This window comes from Rhizophagus irregularis, chromosome 13 (genome assembly GCF_026210795.1).
Source record: "Rhizophagus irregularis chromosome 13, complete sequence".
NCBI classification, from domain to species: domain Eukaryota; kingdom Fungi; phylum Glomeromycota; class Glomeromycetes; order Glomerales; family Glomeraceae; genus Rhizophagus; species Rhizophagus irregularis.
This window is the reverse complement of record NC_089441.1, coordinates 674,542-693,725: the sequence shown is the minus strand read 5'-3', so window position 1 is coordinate 693,725 and position 19,184 is coordinate 674,542. Positions and strand designations below refer to the sequence as shown.

General features: G+C 27.1%; 3 protein-coding genes across 3 annotated transcripts; 2 read left to right on the top strand and 1 right to left on the bottom strand.

Annotated features, from left to right (window-relative positions):
- Positions 1–178: 178 nt before the first annotated feature.
- On the bottom strand, positions 179–2,318 carry OCT59_004782 (uncharacterized protein; the record flags this gene model as incomplete). Its single annotated transcript, XM_025329398.2, has 4 exons — positions 179–1,549; positions 1,683–1,766; positions 1,869–1,907; positions 2,079–2,318. 4 exons carry the CDS (start codon positions 2,316–2,318, stop codon positions 179–181), a joined length of 1,734 nt encoding a protein of 577 aa, XP_025185995.2.
- A 1,896-nt stretch (positions 2,319–4,214) lies between these two features.
- Positions 4,215–5,647, top strand: OCT59_004781 (uncharacterized protein; the record flags this gene model as incomplete). Its single annotated transcript, XM_066137932.1, has 5 exons — positions 4,215–4,310; positions 4,402–4,467; positions 4,682–4,723; positions 4,883–4,942; positions 5,090–5,647. The coding sequence occupies 5 exons, from the start codon at positions 4,215–4,217 to the stop codon at positions 5,645–5,647; spliced, it is 822 nt and encodes a 273-aa protein (XP_065997125.1).
- Positions 5,648–10,968: 5,321 nt separating this feature from the next.
- On the top strand, positions 10,969–11,520 carry OCT59_004780 (uncharacterized protein; the record flags this gene model as incomplete). Its single annotated transcript, XM_025333683.2, has 1 exon — positions 10,969–11,520. One exon carries the CDS (start codon positions 10,969–10,971, stop codon positions 11,518–11,520), a length of 552 nt encoding a protein of 183 aa, XP_025185993.1.
- Between the last annotated feature and the right edge of the window lie 7,664 nt (positions 11,521–19,184).

The window sequence follows — 19,184 nt, the reverse complement described above, 5'->3', positions numbered from 1 at the left end:
TTATTACTATTAATAACAATTCTTTAAAATTTTAAAAGTTTACAAATTTCATACAAAATTACAAATTTATAAAATAGTATTATGAATATTCTATTAAAGTAAAAAAAAAAATAAAAAAATTATATGTCTAAATTCTAATAATAAATTAAAATACGTTTATTATATAGTCTATTTATTATCAAGATTTCATAATTTTTTGTTTTTTATTTGATGTATTTTGTTTTGCCTCATTTTTGGTAGTGTTTTGATTATTATTATTATTATTATTAATTTGTAATTCATCATTATTATGTATTAATTGGGGTTTATTAATATTAGAAGTTTCTGTACTATCCGATAAATAATCATTTGATAAATTTAAAGATGAAGGGATTTGAGATAAAAAAATATCATAATCTTGTTGTTTAACAAAAAAATCACATTTATGAAATCCAGCTTTTACAATTTGATCACTTGTAATTCCTTCGTTAAATAATTGAAGTAACCTATTACAACCAAGTCTATTTCTTTGTTCTAATTTACTTTTAATATTTAATTTGTTACGTACAAAATCAAATACCCAAATTTTAACATTTTTAATATTCTTTTCAGGATTATTTTTTATTTCTTCACCAACTTTTAAAAGATCATCATAAATCTTAATAAGTGACATTAAATGTAATAAATTATAAGATTCAAGTGCTACTCTGAATTTTTCATATTGTAATTCTTGATTTTTCCATTGATAAATTCTAGCTTCAGCAGAATTTTCATCTATTATTTTAATTGGTTCAACTAATAATTCATTAATAATATTTATTATTTTCGATTCTGATTGATTAGAAATAATAAGTGCATCATCGTCATTAATTGGTGGTCGTGATAAAATTTTATTTAGCTTTCTTCCTTTTTTTAATAATAAAAATTGTAAAGGATCCAACTTATTATTATTGTTATCATCCGAAGTCTCAATATGATTAATTTTACGTTTTTGAGCTTTGCTTTTGTTTTTGTTTGACTTTTCTATATCATCATTCTTATCATTCTTGCAATTTTTCTTATTAGCATCTTTGAACTTAATATTTGTTTGTTTACACTTTGACACGGTAATCTTATGTGCTTCCTTCTCTTTTGTTAATACTTTTTCTGGAGGCTTTATTTCCATCGTCATCGATGACGTTGATGATGATGACGTTGATGATGATGATGATGATGATGTCGTTACTGCTACTGATGATACTGATGATTCATCAAAATTATTAATTTTCATAATCCGTTTATTAATATCATCATGATAATCTATTATTCTTACAGAAGATTTTGTTGTATCTGAAGAAACTACGGTATCAACTTTACCAGTAATAGTAATAGTAGCATCATATTTACCAAAAGAATTATTATTTTTAATAATCCATTTATCAAGATCATTACAAAAATCTTTAACGCTTACTGAAGCAAGAACTTCTTTTGTTAATTCATCAATTATATCGTTCGAATAATCTACTGTACCAGCAGTAGTAATATCATTAATTGAATTCTTTTGTAAAGAAGTAAACTTTTGTAATTCATTCTTTTTAACATAAAAGAAAGAAAAGAAAAGAATTGATTAATAATAATAATTAAAATTTTTTTGAAAAAAAAAATAAAAGAAAAAAATAATAAATTATAATTATAATAATTATAATAGTTATAATTGATTTTACCTGTAAATTAATATTCTGATTTAATATTGATTCATATTTATTTTTATAATCTTCAAGTTCATTTATCACGTTATTTAATTTTAACTACAAAAAAAATTAGCAATTATTAATTACAATTATTAATTACAAAAAAAATCAATAATTATTTACGATAATTAAATTAATTATAAATCATAACTACTATACCTTCATATCATCTAACTCGACATTTTTCTGTTGTAACGACTAAAAAAAAATTTATTAAAAAAAAAATATATATTTATATATTATATTTGTATATTTGTATATTTTTTCAAATTTAAAATCCAATTTTTTTTTCTAATAATTCAAAAAAAAATTTTTTAAATCCTTTTTTATTTTTCCAAAAAAAAAAAAAAAAAAATCAAATACATTTACCATAAAATCTGTTGAGATTTCTTCAAATGATTCATGTAAATCAAAATATCCATAACCTTCATTTTTTTTGTATGATACTCTAACATTATTTCTTTCAAAATAACATGTTTCAATTTTATGGTCAGTTTTTATCCAAATTAAAGAAAGTGCGTCTGAAATTAAATTCTTATTATATTCAGAAATATTGATTTTCTTTCCACGAATTTTTGAATTAAAAGATGCAGGAGTTCTAATTGACATCATTACCCTATTGAACAAATACTTTTATTTTAAAAAAAAGAATGAAAAATGTAAGAAAAATTTGTAAAAAAAAATATTTTATTATTTACAAATATTTGATGATAATATTAAAATCATGAAAAATCACTACCTTGATTTTATCGTGGAAGAGGAAAAAAATTGAAGTACTGAATAAATAAAAAATAATAATAATTGAATTATGCGTGTAACAATAAGTAAAACGAGGATAAAATTTTGAGCGGTAAAAAAAAAAAAGTTCCCCCTTGATACAGTACATTAATCTTTATATAGTATACAAATAGGATGATGTTAAATAATAATGCACGTGGTGCGTTAAATTGCCTTCGGGTTGTGTTAAGTTTGTCACATTGCAGGTGCATAAGGTTCCGTGTAATATTATTACAGGGGCGTCAAACAGTTTTATTTACATGAACATCATATATGGAATAGTATATACTATTTTAGTTATTTTTATCAATAATTGATTGGATGAATAAAATGTTATGCAATTTAATATAAAAATTTTTATTTATGAAATTTAATAATTAGGTTAAGTTTAATTTCCTAAAGGAATAACTAAAACGTTTCATCCTTTCACATTTATTATACGTACATTTTGCATTAGCTACAATTTTTTTTAACAAATAATATTTTTCCATTTTTTAATAGAATAAATTTTCTTACTACTATTCGATTATTCGATATCAAGATAATTTTTAATGATTGAATGATGAATGATTTATAGAAATCAACAGATGATCAGATGATCCTTGAAAAGTTCCTAACTTCCTATTACGCATTATGTTACAAATTCTATATATAGATTAAATCTTGATTTTTTAACAAACATTTTATAATTTATTTCAAATATTATATAATATATATTATATATATAAATAAATTCTATGAATATTCTTTTTTCTTAATATAAATCTATTACTAGAAAAATGGAAGAAAAAGGAGGTGCATAGATTTGAAGAAGAATGCAAAGAATTTAAAAAGATGTTATCAATAAATCATTTAACCTATTTAACCTGCACAAAAAGGATTATATCAATAAAAAGATTTTTTCTTTCGATAAAGAACAATAGAAAGTTTTTCTTTGAAAAATTTTATAAACGTCAAAGATGACAACAATATTTAATAAAGACTATAAAGAAATCATGTTTTTTTTTTGATCGCGTAAAATCCCGATTAACTTCTAATCTTAATCATAATCTCAATCTCGTTCCAAGAAATCTTGTTACTTTCCATTATTTTTGGATTTTTTCCAATTACATTAGATTCAATGTAATAAATGCACGTATGCCAAAAGTAAAACAATGGATGTTATTGTCAAAAAAACACCATAATGGTTATCCGCTAAGGGTTTATTAATTAAAAATTAATAACTGCAAGAGAACACATGATTTTTGTTCTTATATCAAACTAATCAAAGAAGTAATATAATTTTACTATATTCGTTTTTAATCAAAAAAATCCTTTGTTCTGGATTTATACGAATTCATGTGTTGATGATCTCATAAAGTAGATCATTGTTCAACTATTCTGTTACACAGATATATTGATCCCAAACTAAAATTAGTACCTGGTCACGTATGAATAGTATGATACATAAAGCTATATAAATACAGTCTTACAAAGTTTTTTTTTTTATCATTTTGAACTTATTATTTTTTTTTGAGAAACTTTATAATTAAAGTAAAAGACTAGCATAGTGCAGTTGACGTGGACATCGTTTAAAAAAGAAAAATAAAATAATTTCGTTATCATTTATTAGTTATTATAATCATTCTATTTCGTTTTTATCGTTTTATTAAATAAATAAAAAAAAAACTTTGTATATTTTTTACTTTTAAAATACTTTTTCCTCTTTCCTTCCCCTCTTTTTTTTTTATGTATTTAATTATTTTTTCTTATTCATTTTCCTATTCATTTTCTATAACAATTCGTTCGATTTATCTAATTTTTGGATTGATATTGAATCATTTGGTGCGTTAAAAAAAAAAAAAAATTTAATCATTGTTCATTTATACTAAAAACGAATTCATAGTAATGTATATATGTACATATATAAAAACAGAACATGACGCGCCATAATACGTCACATACAGAAAAGTATAATACTAGTATGGGTAATCACAGACAGGTATCTGATACACATATATTTTTTTAATTGTTACGTCGCGGAAAAATTTGGTTGGCGAGTGAAAAAAAAAAGGGTAATGCGTGAATTTACAACCTAAAAAAAAAAAAAAATAATAATATATATATATATATACATATATATGTATATATATTCAACAATTTTTAATAGTTTTCCTAATCAATATTCTTTTTGTTCTTTTAATATGACTTATTAGGGTGATTCTGTTTATAATACAACATCAATAATTTGGGATGAGGTAAAAAAAAGAAAAATTTTTTTTTCTTTTTTTTTCTTTTTTTTTTCTTATCTCGCTTTTTTTTGATTGGATAATCATTTAAGACAAAGAATAATCTGCACATATTTCTGCATATACATACAAAAAATGACAATATTTTTTTTTTTCATTATTATATAGGAAATGCAAGATGAACAAATCATTGCTGATGAAACCACAATAACGGCTAAATCAAAAAAGGTAATTATTAAACAAAAACTTAAAGATATAATTGAAGAATATTTTTATACAAATATCCTTTTATATTATTTTTAATGATAATAAAAAAAATAATTTTTTTTTTTATTTTTTTTTATTCCTCATAATATCAATATGGGTAACCAACAGAAAGATTTTATCGAACGAAATAAACAAACTGTTCAATCTACATCTAAATCAACTTTTTCAAAAAGACCAAGAGAGGATTCTCCTTCTTCTCAAAACAGTCGTCAATCATCTTCCACAAAAACTGATAAAAAGAAAAACCATGGTGTTCCTTCTTCATCAACACATTCTAATTATTCTCGTTCTTCTGAAATCGCGTTACGTGAAGAAGTTAAGAAATTGAAAAGGATCTTATTAGAACGTGATGATTGGTTAAGAGAAAAAGAAGCTGAACTATTAGATGCTGAAGATATTGTTGATGCTCTACAAGAACGTGTTCGTGATGTTGAAGCTCGTAACCGTGAATTACAAAGAGAGAATGAAATCATGAGAAATTATATAGAAGAAGAAAATGCAAAAAAAACATCTCCTGCCAATGAATTCAATATATATATTAGTTCTATGATGAACGAAATTCGTGGTGAACCTGCTTCTTTGGAACGCGTACAAGAAGTTGAAGATCATTTGCAAAAAGAAAATGAATTCACGAATTATACAGAGGAAAGGAATGGAAGAAATTAGGATTATTCAAATACCCTCTCTGGAAAATTGATGATGGAGATCTGAATTTATGAGTCGACGGGGTTTTTTTTTGGGATGTTTTTTATTTATATTGTTTTTTTTTTTACTTGGGAGGATTTTTTTTGGGGGTGTGTAAAATACACTTGGAATATTTTGTATAATTATTATTATTTACGGTACTTTATATTTTTTTTCTTTAAAAAAAAAAAAAAAAAAAAAAAAAAAAAAATTTATTTGTATATTGTACTAAATTATTGAAAATAATACAATACTTTCAATTTTACTTTCAAATAATGAAACTAGCATGTTAAGGAAACATAGATGATTTTTTTTAAATAATTATTAGCGCTTTTTCTCTCTCTCTCTCTATATATATATAAGTAATACAAATTATTTCAATTAGTATTTAAAAAAGTGTAAACATTTTTTTTTATTCATGTATTTTTATGAGATTAAAATATTAGCAATTTTCCATATTATTTTGTATTATACATTAATTGTCAGCATTAATAAATTTATTAAATTTACAAAACTTTAATTAATTTGACAATAATAATAAAGCGTCTCACACAACTTCAAAACAAATTTATGTGATATGATCGTAAATAAATAAATATTTATATGTCAAAATCAACGATTTAACGATTAATATCGTTATTATTGTCTTACAACGTCGGAAAGTAACGCAAAAAGAAATCAACAAAGTAATTTATTAAATAACGTCATCACATTGAACAAACAATTCATACTACTTTAAGTCGGTGATTTGCACCTGATCGCAACCTTTATTATAATTTATAATAGCCATTATATACAGACTCATACCACTTATACCACTTTAATAGAAGATTTAATACTAATTAACTAGGTTAACTAGAGGAAATCCACAAATTATTTAAGTTGATTTTATCTTGATTTTTCATTGCGTATGACGGTCGATTAATCGGTAAGCGAGTTTTGTGATTTTGTGATTTTCCAGAGATTGTGCTTCTACTCGTTATCCCATCCCCTTTCTTAACCTTTCTTCAATCTCTCCAATACAAAGTCTAACCTAAATGAACCCTTAACGTTCAACAAATCTAAATACTGTTCTCGTAAGTCCCAAAATTGTTAGGATCAATGTTTTATCACCATTTTACCAGGTCTTGAAATCTAAAATTTGTGAATAGCGAGGACAAGTTAATCATATTACCACTGATCACTTCTGAAAAGCCCATATACTGTATATTTGCTGCTGTTGTGATCTTTTACGTAAAATCTCAGGTTAAATACCAAATATGCTTCTGTGTATGGTACCGTAAATAAATTTGAAAAGTTCGGAAGCGAACGACGCGAAACTCACTTTCAATCTATTCTCTCGTTGCTAACATTTCCGAACTTCAAATAAACCTTGAGAGTTACGTATACATATTTTCAATGGTTCAATATTGAATTAACTTCTATTGAATATCGGCAAAGTTAATCGAGCAAATCATTATTAGCCCAGCGTGAAACGGATCTTACAAAGTTCAAATTTGGTGATGAATCTTTGAAATACCTGCCACTTTGTTATCGGCATTCTAAACATTTTTAATTTTCATCTTCGCCGACTTCGCGTACCGTCTTTCATGTCCATATATTAAACATTTTGTTTCAAAAAATCGTTTTTTCTCGTATAAAAAAACAATTTTTTGCATTACATTGCATTTATACATTTATACAATTCGATCAATTACATCGAACACGATAATAACACGATAATAACACGATAATAACACGATACTAACACGATATATAATGTATTATAATGTATTACAGTTTATATATATATATATGTACAAATAAAAAATACTTTTTTAGATTCATTTTGTATTTCCGTTGTGTTCAATTTTCTTTCAAATAACTGAAATTAATAAAAATTTTTTTTTTTTTTAAGCAATTAAAACAAAATTGTACACATTCAAATTTCAAATTTCGCATGATTCTCATGATTTTCACATTATGTATTGTCTATTAAAATCTTCATTGAATATTTTCAAAAAATTGTACAGATTACTAAAATAATGTTAATAGTGATTCTATTTTTGGATTAGAAAATTCTAAAAAAAATTTTAACTTCAAAATTACCGTATTTTTAATGTTTTCTGGTAAATTACGGTAAATTTAATAAGAGAAAAAGGAAATACAAAAATTATTATTAAGTTTTTATTGAAACAGATAATAATGATAATAATGGTAAAGTGTATTAGAAGGGGTAATCGGAATTGAATAAAAAAATACTTATTACCGAATACCAATCAAAATAAAAAAAGATTATCCATGAAACACACAGTATCTGGTATCTGGTATCTGGTAAAGAAAAAAAAAAAAAAAAAAAATTTAAATATTTCTTTTTTTGTTTTTAAACTTTGCGGTAAATCCCGTGAGTCGTGATGCCATCAAAAAAATTTTTACTACTATTCTATTATTTTAAACCTTACTGTACCGTACAATATTTCATTAGGAATTATTAAAAAATTTTATTATATTAATAAAATTTTTTTTAATATGTTCATATAGATAAAGTTCAATATATTCAAATTGTTTACAAATAAAGACTAGGATTGGTCAAAAAATTTATTCATTTAATTCGACAAATTTTTTTTTTTATCAAAGAATTCATGATAAGATACAAGTATAATGTATTTGTAATATTATTAATAATCAATGTTTTGTGTTCTAATGAGTAATAAGGTTTTAGTGTCATTATAAGTTACTGTATTTGTTTATTGATCATGAGAAATTGTTTGAATTAATTTGTGGAATTTTTACCACCCTTTTTTGGTTTTTTGTAAAACTTGATAACTAGATTGGCGTTTATTTAACAAAGCAAATAAGCAAATAAAAATTACTTGTTATGAATTATTTCATTTAATATTTTTTTTATTATTTGAATATCCTACATATATATTAATTTTTACTTACTTTACTGGAGTTTTGTTGTTACCAATTAAATCTTCACCTTCGCGTAAATTATTGTTGCATTTTATTAGCCTAAATTTCAATTACACGAAGTTTATCTTTGGAATTAAGAAATGTTTTTTAGGTCAAATTCAACTAATTCAACTCCTAATTTAATTATTACTACGGCGAAAATGATCGTTTGAATTTACCAAGACGTTTAAGTTTCTTTAGAAAGATTTATAACTATTTAATAAAAACAGAAAAAATGGATTCAAATGAAAGAAATTAGCAATTAAACTCGATAGGTAAATTTAAACCTAATCGAGGAAAAATGGATTCAAATGAAAGAAATTAACAATTAATCCGATAGGTAAATTTAAACCAAATTGAATTAAAACAAAACAAAAAATTCTAATTGTTAAAAGATTACGAAAACGGTTAGTATCCCTCATTTTTTTGTTCTTTACTATACTACACAGTGAAATTCGATATAACAGAACCATCCGTTCCATTAGTAAAATTTATCAAAAATCCTTTATATCGAGAAATCCGTTATATCGAGGGCAAATTAATTATAGATTATGATAATCCGTTCCATACCCCAATTCCGATGTTCCGTTATATCAAGGTTTCGGTATATCGAATTTTACTGCGTACTACTTCGCTTGAAAACAATTAGGATCTAATAACATACCCTCAGTCCCTCACTTTCTTTTTCTCAGTTTTTACTTTCGCCAACCATTCTTTATCCTTAATTTGGGCGGATGAAGTTTTTAATTCCTTTTAAGAGATTTAATATATATATATATGTGGTCCGAGTATATAGAAAGTAAGTAACGTAAGATGGTTAAGTGAGTAGCGTAATGTCACACATTTTTCTAACGTTACTTCCCTTAAAAAGGCATGGAACGTAAAGTGAATTTTTAATTACTTTACGTTACTCCCCTTACTTGGCAGTATATTAATAAAGTGCGGAACGTAATATGTAAGGAAATGATCATGTGATTTTACGTTCTTTGGAGTACTTTATATATTACTATTTTCAATCCATAAATAAAGTATACATTAATAACAATATAGTGTGTTATAATCATGGCTTGAATATCCAATAATATACGTGTTAACCGCCATCATCTCAAGTTAGACTTTGACTCTTTGGCCTTTGCAAGATTTTCAACAATTCTCAATATAATAGATGCAATAAGTTCTTTTTAAATTTATGTAAGTAGTGTAATACAATAGTTTACCTGTAAAAATCAAATTATTATTTTGTAAACAATATTGTTTTTGCTATTTTAGATTGTATCTATGCAAAAAAAAATGGAAACTATTTATGACTATGATAAAACAACTAATACGACGGAGTCTGATTTTCAGTTATCTGATAATGAAAAAAACAAAACTCTATGAATAAATTTGAGGTAACTACAGATCGCGTATGTATTTAATAATTTCTATATGTAATAATAATTTTTTAATTTAAAATAGAAACAATTAATTAAATATGTTATATTATTTAAATAGAAAGAATTATTAGAATTAGGAGAAAATTAAATAATATAGTGATAAACATAACTTCTTATTTGTATTCATTATGTTATAATAAAGATATTTGTGCAAAATATTTAATAAAAAAATATAAACAACGTGATTTGTATAAAGTACGGGACGTAAGGTAATTATAAATTCTTTATATATTACTTGTACACTATATATAAGAGGAGTAAAGATGGGATAAAGTACATCTTACGTTCCGTGTCTTATATATGGGAGTAACGTAGATTGAGTAATTTATGTAATCTTACGTTACTCAATTAGTCAATCTATGTTACTCACTTTCTACTCCCCCCTTGCTGCGTCCCAAAAATTCAAGGGTGCATTCCTTATAACTTTCTCAAAGACCGGGCAGGACCGAAAGACCGACTAACCATCTCTACTAACAATACCGGGAATACAATTCCGTGAACCAACCAAATACGGTAAGCTCAGCTGCCTACAATGAAAAAATTTTGATTTTAATGCCTTAAAATGTTGATCACACAATCATACAATAGGATACCAATTATTACCAAAACGTGTTTATTATATGTATATTTTTTTTTACCTTCGGAATAGATTTTTTTCCTCCTATTTAGGAAATTGAATGAAAGTTGTTATTCATATTTTTTTTTTGTTTAAACTTTGAAATGAAGAATTCGATTTTGGTATTCTTAAGAAAGCAACGCCTAGATTATAATGTTGGATCGAATTCCAAGAAAAAGTTCAGACCAAATAAAAAATTTAAACAAAAAAATTATAAAAGGAATAGTAAATGCAAAATAATAATTAAAATTTGCTTTTTTTAAAAAGAATTCTCCTATAATTATTAGTCACCAAACTACCTTTAAATAATTTTTAAAATGGATTGTATTAATAATATCAATGTGTTTTGCGATAGCTTTCGGGAAGGGAATATGATCCTTTATAAACATTATGACGACGATAACAGCACGGTATTTCGATTTCGAAACAAGCATACGGTGGGGCGTGGATTCGGTGGGGTTAGCACGTTGGGTCTTCTTCCCAAGCTTGATGTCTCTAATATCTACGCTATAGTTATAAAATTTCAAGATAGAAACGTAGAAGAAGCATGCACATTATTAGAAAATTATGAAATTCCCGCTCAACAAATGATTCAAGATAATAAAAAGTCAGTGAAAGGTGAAAATTTTATCAACTTTCTTAAACAAATGGAATTTTACGTGAAAAAAGAGAAGCATAACTTTTTTACGTCATATTTGGTAACTATTAAAAAGTCTCCTGATGATGAACCAAGACATGAATCCTTGGAAAATTGGTATCATCGTAAAATTAAAAAGGAATTAGGCTTGGATAGTATTGGTTCTTTTGGTGCCACGATTGCGCAAAGTATTCTTATTGGCTTTCTTGGCGATCAAATCAGTAATATATAATCTTAATATAATTACATTTTTTATATACAATACAACCGTTTGTAAATTAGTAAATTATATATTTACATTGTATAGTTCAGTTAAACCCTTTTTTAAATTAGTAAATATATTTACATTAGTTTTATAGTTCATATTATTTGAGCTAAAACCTTTTTTTTTATCATTATATATTAAATATTACTTTGCAGAAACCTGGTGTTTTTGCAACCTAACAGTCACGTGCTTGACACCAATCTTGTGATGACATTTTTTGCTAAGTTTTCGATGAAAACCAGTCTTGAAATAGTAGCGAGTTGGATCGACTAATTTGCTTAAGATGCAAAAAATATTTTTTTTTTTTGTTTTGTATTAAAATAGTTCTTTTTTGAAGTGTTAAAAATTCGTGAAATTAAATGTGAATATAAAATTTATAAACAATAAAATTAATAAATTCTATTATCAGTAAAATTATATAGGCAATATAATCATCAGCCGCAGTTCGATTAAGCCTTTACTTTTTAATCTTTCCCTCTTTCATTTCTACCTTTTTTCTCTCTCTTGCAATTTCTCTTTTCCTTTTTTTCGTCTTCCCCTTTCCCTTTTTTAACCTTTTTTAACCTTTTTTCACTCTTCTTTCATTCTTTTCCTCCCTTTTTTATTTTTCCTTTTTCCTCTCTATCGCAATTTCTCTTTCCTCTTTTTTTGTCTTCCCTTTTCCATTTTTCTCCTTCCTCTCACATAAATAATCATTACGTACTTATTAGCTAGTCAGCCGGTGAGTATTCATTTTCTTTCTTTTTTCCGTATATTCATCACTATTTTAGACTTATTTTTTGTTTGTTTTTCTCTTCGTTAGTAACTTTTGTCTTTCATTCTTTTGTAGATTTTAGCTTCTTTTTTTTTAGATCTCAGAAGCTCTCTCAAGGTTTTCTTTTTAAAAATTAACAACTGTCAAAGCTCCACGAATATCAAATCAATGAAAATTGTGCTTTTGCTAGTTGGAATGGAAGGATTTAGTTTGACCATTAATACGTAAAAAGAGTCCAAATGGATTATTTTTTTTTCCTTTTACCAGTTTACTTTGAAATGGAGTGACTTTATTACTAACAATCATCTTACTTTTAATTTTGCTAGGGATTTGGTACTTCTTTTTTTTTAGGTTCTTGTGGGAATGAAGGCATTTTTTTATTATTTACTGTTTTTTCTTGTTGTTTTTGTACTAATATTCTTCTTTTTTAGGATTTGTCTTCGTACATATGTAGAACTCTGGTGAGAAATCAGGAATTTTTTAATATATTTCTTTCAATGAAATATTTTCTAATATTTCGATTCTTCTCTTTTTTTTAGCCAACCAGATCTTTGAACGTGTCAGCAGAGGACTGCATTGACCCCTATCCTATAACCCGGACCGGACCCGGACTTTTATTATATCATTTTGTTGTAAAAACAAAAAAAATCGGCCAACTTAATTTTGGCCAGATTAATTTCGGCCGGAATTAAGACGATTTTGGCCAGAATCACGATTTAACGAAAAATCATGTGCCGGCCCGGACCCGGGTGAATTTTGAAGAAAGTTTGCCGGTGTAATGCCGTAGTATATCTAGTAAATTTATTAATTGTGAGGCGCAGTATTACATTTAGTCTTAGTGTATAAAATTTTAACTTATTTTTATTTTTATTTTAATCGGACCGAGAAGTCGTTAAACTAATAATCACATGGATTAAGGTAATTGGTCCGTGATGACCTTAAACTATTAGTCACGGGATTTAAGGATAAATGAAGATCCGAAAGATACTAAACTGAATGAAATCAAGTGATCTGAGGTGTCAAGTGATTAATTTGTTGATCACTACGTTAATATTATAAATCATAATTTAGGAGTTTATGATGATCAAATGGATACAAAATTAAGATAATGGAAATACTTTAAAACAATGGAAATACTTTAATAATTTAAATCCATGAATCGAAATTATGAATTTAGTTACACAAAAAACAAACATAAAAGGGCGTGAAGATCAACTTTTGGGAAGGAGAGAAAATTAGACGAATTTTGTTATGAGTTATTTATTTTGTTATTTAATGTTATTAAACCAAGCATATTATTGTATTTATTTATATTATTAATAAAGAGTCATTTTGTTAATACCTGAGGTGGCAAACATAATTCTCTATGGGCTCAGGTGTTACAAGTGGTGCATGCTCCGAGAAAGGAAAGTGATCATCCTCACATGATCACTACAGGTTATAAGTACAGGATCTCTGAGAAAAGAAAATGATCACCCCACGTGATCATTAGAAGTTACAAATAAAGGATCGACGAAGTTAAGGAATTATAAAATTAAAAGTTCTAAGTCTTGGTTAAAAAAGAATTTAAGGTGTATTAATGACAAATGTTAATAAAATAAAGTCAAATATTTTAAAGGATACGTGAAAATAATGGTTACTAATGTAAAAGGTATTAATTTGGGTAAGTATGACCATAAATATATAAAGAGATAATGTTCAAAATTAAATTTTTGATCTAACTTGACCACCGGCTGATAAGTCAATGAAAAATTATTATTATAATAATTTTCATACATATGAACCAAATATGTATGGTAGTAATTGATTATCAAGGGAAATGCGAGGCTAATCAAGTTAGAAGGGGTTTTAATAGAATATTGTAAATAAGTTCCATGAATTAAGGATTAAAAATAATTTTTATAAATAATTGAGGTTAAGTTAAGGATAAAAAGTGTACCCAAAAGCCGACACTATAAATACGATGGTGGGGTAATTCTGTGTGAACTCAATTGAGGTTTTCTGTGTGATCAATTGAGAATAGTTCTGTGTGAGCTTTTTCTGTGTGAACTCAATTGAGGTATTCTGTGTGATCAATTGAGAATAGTTCTGTGTGAACTTTCAAAAACAATTCTGTGTGAGGGTACCCAAGAAAAATCATGATTAAAAAAATTTTTATTAAAAATAATATTTGCTGGACAAATATGAGAAAATTACAGGAAAGAGATAAATCAAATATGGAAACACATCCCAACCTTAGGTTGGAAAATTTTATGGAATATAAATTTATTTGTACAAACCTGTAAACTACCATACTCAGTAATGAACAAATGAGGTAAAGGCAAGCCCAGTATAGGTCAAATAAAATATAAAAGAAGGATAAAAAGTAAAAGATGTGAAAATTTTTAGAGAATTTTATTAAAATGGAATGGTACCATGTTTGGAACGCTGAATATATAAACCATAAACAAGAACATGACCTAGGAGTGATAGAACCAGAGGAATGTTTAGCATGTGAAATATGTAACCCAATAGAAAGAGAAGTATCAGCGGCATTCAAGAAATTTTGGGATGCTTTGTTTAAATTCGAGGATACAATACTAATGTACAATAATGTGACACATAAAGAATTATTGAATTTATTAAGTATGGACAATAGAGAAAGGGAGGATACAATACATAAAGGAAAATGTAGGAATATAGTAGATAGAATAATTGAATCAATAAGGTACAGACAACAACCAAAAATGAAAGAAAAAGGTTTAAGGATAATAATTGTAGTAATTGTAAGGGATTGTATTGAAGGAGACTTAGAAAATGAAGTATTTGACCGATTAATTGGATGTCCAGAAATAATGGAACATGGATACATCTTAGAAGATTGGGATGTTGAAAATAGATTTCAAAAATTTTGGGATTGGTATAACACGATATTGGAAAATGAAATGAAAGCAATACATGTTAAGAAGTTAGCAATAAAGTTATTCAGGGATTTATTATATGAAGAAACAGAAGATCTGTTGAGGAGTGAAAAGGTAGTTGAATTAATACTCCAGATAGAACACCAGAATAGATGTGAGGCATTCACTCAAGAAGGAAAGGATGCATGGAAGAGATTGATACAGAAAGTAAGACAAAGATTTATTGACACCAAACAATTTACAAGGGAACCTGAGGACCCAGAAAGTGATAGTCCTGAAAGTTATGAATTAGAGGACAGTGATGGTAGTATACATTATGAAATAAAAATAGAGGATGATGTCGAATGGACAGTGGAATCATTAAAAAGAAAAATTGAAGAAATGGGTGGAAGGTTCACCGACAAAGATATACAAAGAATGTGGGACCTAAGGATAAGGATAGAATTGATATTAACAGAGGACTTTTTAGGTACATTTTTCGAATTAATGAGACTAAGTGATGAAAAATTAAAAGATGAAATAAATGAATGGTTAACAAAAGAAACATTAATATGTGGAAATTGTAGAAATAGAAAGTTACCTGATATGATAGCAGACATTGGACAATGTAAAAATTGTGAACAAAAAGAATTACTAGAATTAAAGGATGACTTAGAAAAACTAGGATACGAATTAAATGTGTCAGAAATAGAGAGAATAAGAAAATTCAGGATAAGCAATAGTATAATATTAACAACGGAATTTATGGAAGAATATCTCCAGGAAATTGATACGAATGACAAAGAATTAAGGACGAAATTATATGAATGGATAAATGAAAATACCACATTTTGTAATGAATGTGGAATAAGATGGATAAACAATAAATTTGACGAAGGAAAAACCAAGTGTAGGGATTGTGAAAATGACGAAAATGAAATTGATATCAGGGTTAAAAGATTAAAACAAATATGTGATGATAATAAAATAGGAATAACTAATGGAGAGTTATTGAGGTTAATCAGTATGGGATATACTGATGGAGAAATATTGGATCAAGAATTTATTGAAATATTCCAAGGAAATAAAAATGAAATGGAGAAAAATTTAAGGCGAATATTAGATAAATTTCTAAAACAGCAAGCTGGAATTGAGGATAGTGAAAGTAGTGGAAATGAATCTGATAATGAAAAATCTGATGGATCTGAAAAAGAATCAGATGGATCTGGAAAAGACGGAGAAATTTTAAATCCAAATGATACCGATAACAATGAAAATTTTGAAGAACCTTATGAAGAAAACATTATAAATAGACCTGGTTTTGACTCAAGTGAAAGTTCAGAATCAAACTCTGAGGATAAAAGTGAAATATCTGATTATAATATAGAAAATTTATTTGAAACACCTTTAACACCACCGATACCACCAATTCTACCAATAGTACCAATAATTATGGGAGCAACAAGAGCTGAAGTAAGGGAAGATTTTAGAGCGGCTTTACTAGCAGCAACGGGACATGATATAGGAGGTAATTGGGCTGGATTAGTCGCAGCCAACCCATTAGCAAATGCAATTGAGGATGCAGGAAATGTAGCTGGAGGAATAATTAGTATGCCACAATTTTATGGAAGGGAAGAAGAAGACATAAACGATTGGGTAAGACAATTTGAAACAGCATTTACTGCTATAGGAAAAGCAGCAGGAGTAAATGGAGCTAGACAAGCAGCAATGGCAGCTACCTGTTTGAAAGGTGCAGCAGCACAATGGTATAATGAAAAGAAGGAAGCAAACAATGGTCATTTGGTAAATTGGCAAGATAACGATAATGATAATGATTTAAAACATAGGATTAAACAAAGATTTACCAGGGAAGATGTTAGAAAAAGGAAAATGTTAGAATTAAGGAAAATAACACAAGGAGTAAATGAAAATGTTGAGGCATATACGATAAGGTTTAGACAAATATTAAGGATAGCTACCAGAGGCCATGCATTAGATGATGAATTACAAGTGGATAATTATATCGAAGGATTAACACCAACATTGGGATATCAAGTCAGAAGACAAAACCCAGCAAATTTAAATGATGCAGTGAATACAGCAAGAAGAGAGGAGGAAGCTACTAATGAATTAATAAGAAAGACACGTGGTATATCAGTTAGTACCCAAAGAAAAGGAATCGATATACAAGATGACAAACCAAAGAATATGTTTGAAAAACCATTGGAGAAAAATTATGAGGATGACCTTGCCGACATGTTTAAAAAATTAGAGGTAAAACTAGTAAATCAACTTGGAGGGCAAAAGAGACCACCAAACAATAATAATAGACAAGGACCACCACCTCGAGCATGTTATAATTGTAAACAACCAGGACATTATGCAAATGAATGTAGGGTAAATAATGGTCAAAGAAACTATGGAAGACCAAATAATCAAAATTATAATAGAAGATCAAATAACTATAATGGAAGACCAAATAACTATAACAGACCACCAAACCACCAAAACAATAATCGAGGATTCAATGTAGTGGAATATGATAATTATAATGACCAATATGACCAATATGATTATGATAGTCAGGATTATCAAGATGATTACGACCAAGAATACAATTATGGTGACCCATATTACCAAAACAATGATGTAGTATTTAACCATGTTGATCAAGATTTTTATACTATTCCAAGACAAACAAGGAGTAATATAAAAAATAGGTCAAGTGAGCGAGACGTAGATATGGAAATTGAACAAGAACAAGCACGCAGAAGAAATGATAAATATGCCAGTCAACAGGATAAGGCAGCAGCATTACCAAAAAGGGGATTTACCAGTGAGAGTTTGAGAAAAGCCCAGGAAACAAAGAGAAATAATAATACATGTGGAAATTGTGGACGAAAAGGTCACTATGCATCAGAATGTAAAAATGAACGTGTTGAAGGTATTCATAGGACAAGCGCATTTCAAAGAAATGTACCAAAATATAACGTATTACAGGACATGAAGAATACCAGAGCAAATGCAACTTTTTCACAAATTATAGATATAAGCCCAGAACAAAGAAAAATATATTATGATGGTATGAGAAGATATCCACAAGTAGATTGACTACAAGAACCAATAAATAACATTGAAGCTGAACATTTGACAGCATTAAGGGGTAAACTGATAATAAATCAAGAATTGAAGGATGTAATGTTTGATACAGGGGCAGCAGTAAATGTAATAACTAGTCAGATAATGGATGAAATGGACCTAAGAATTGAAGAGCCAAGTACAGTAAGATGTGTGATGATAAATGAGGATAAAGTAGCATCAAGAGGCACCACAACAATATACATACAGTTTGGGGATAAGGAGGTACCCATTAAGGTCGAAGTAATTGATTCTGGAAAAAAATGAAATTGTGTTAGGGAATGGAGTATTAGATATGTTTAAGGCGAATATAGATTACACAGATAAAACAATAATACTTAGAATGGATGATGAAACCATGGATGTACCAGTAAAATATATACAAAAGACCATCAAAGGATTTGAAGAAACATTAATTGAGGATGAATTATTGGATGAATTATACCAAGATGAATTATACAACATATATGAAGATGATTATGAGAATTATGAAAATGAAAATTTTAAAGTATAAGTCTTGGTCAGAATGATACTGAAGAGACGATAAAGAAGCATAAAAATGATCATGAAAAATTTACTGAAAAATTTAAAGTAGGGGATATAACCAATGAACAAAAGGGTAAATTAAAAGTATTAGTAGAAAAATATAAGGATATATTTGAGTACGATGGTGAAAAATATAACAGGACAAATCTGGTGAAACATGAGATAAGATTAAAGGAAGACACTGAACCAATAGCTCAAAAGAGGTACAAAGAAAACGATGAAAAAGGTAAATTCATTAGAAAAGAGGTGGATGAAATGTTAAAATTAGGAAAAATTAGAGAATCCAGAAGCCCTTGGTCTTCACCAGTGACTTT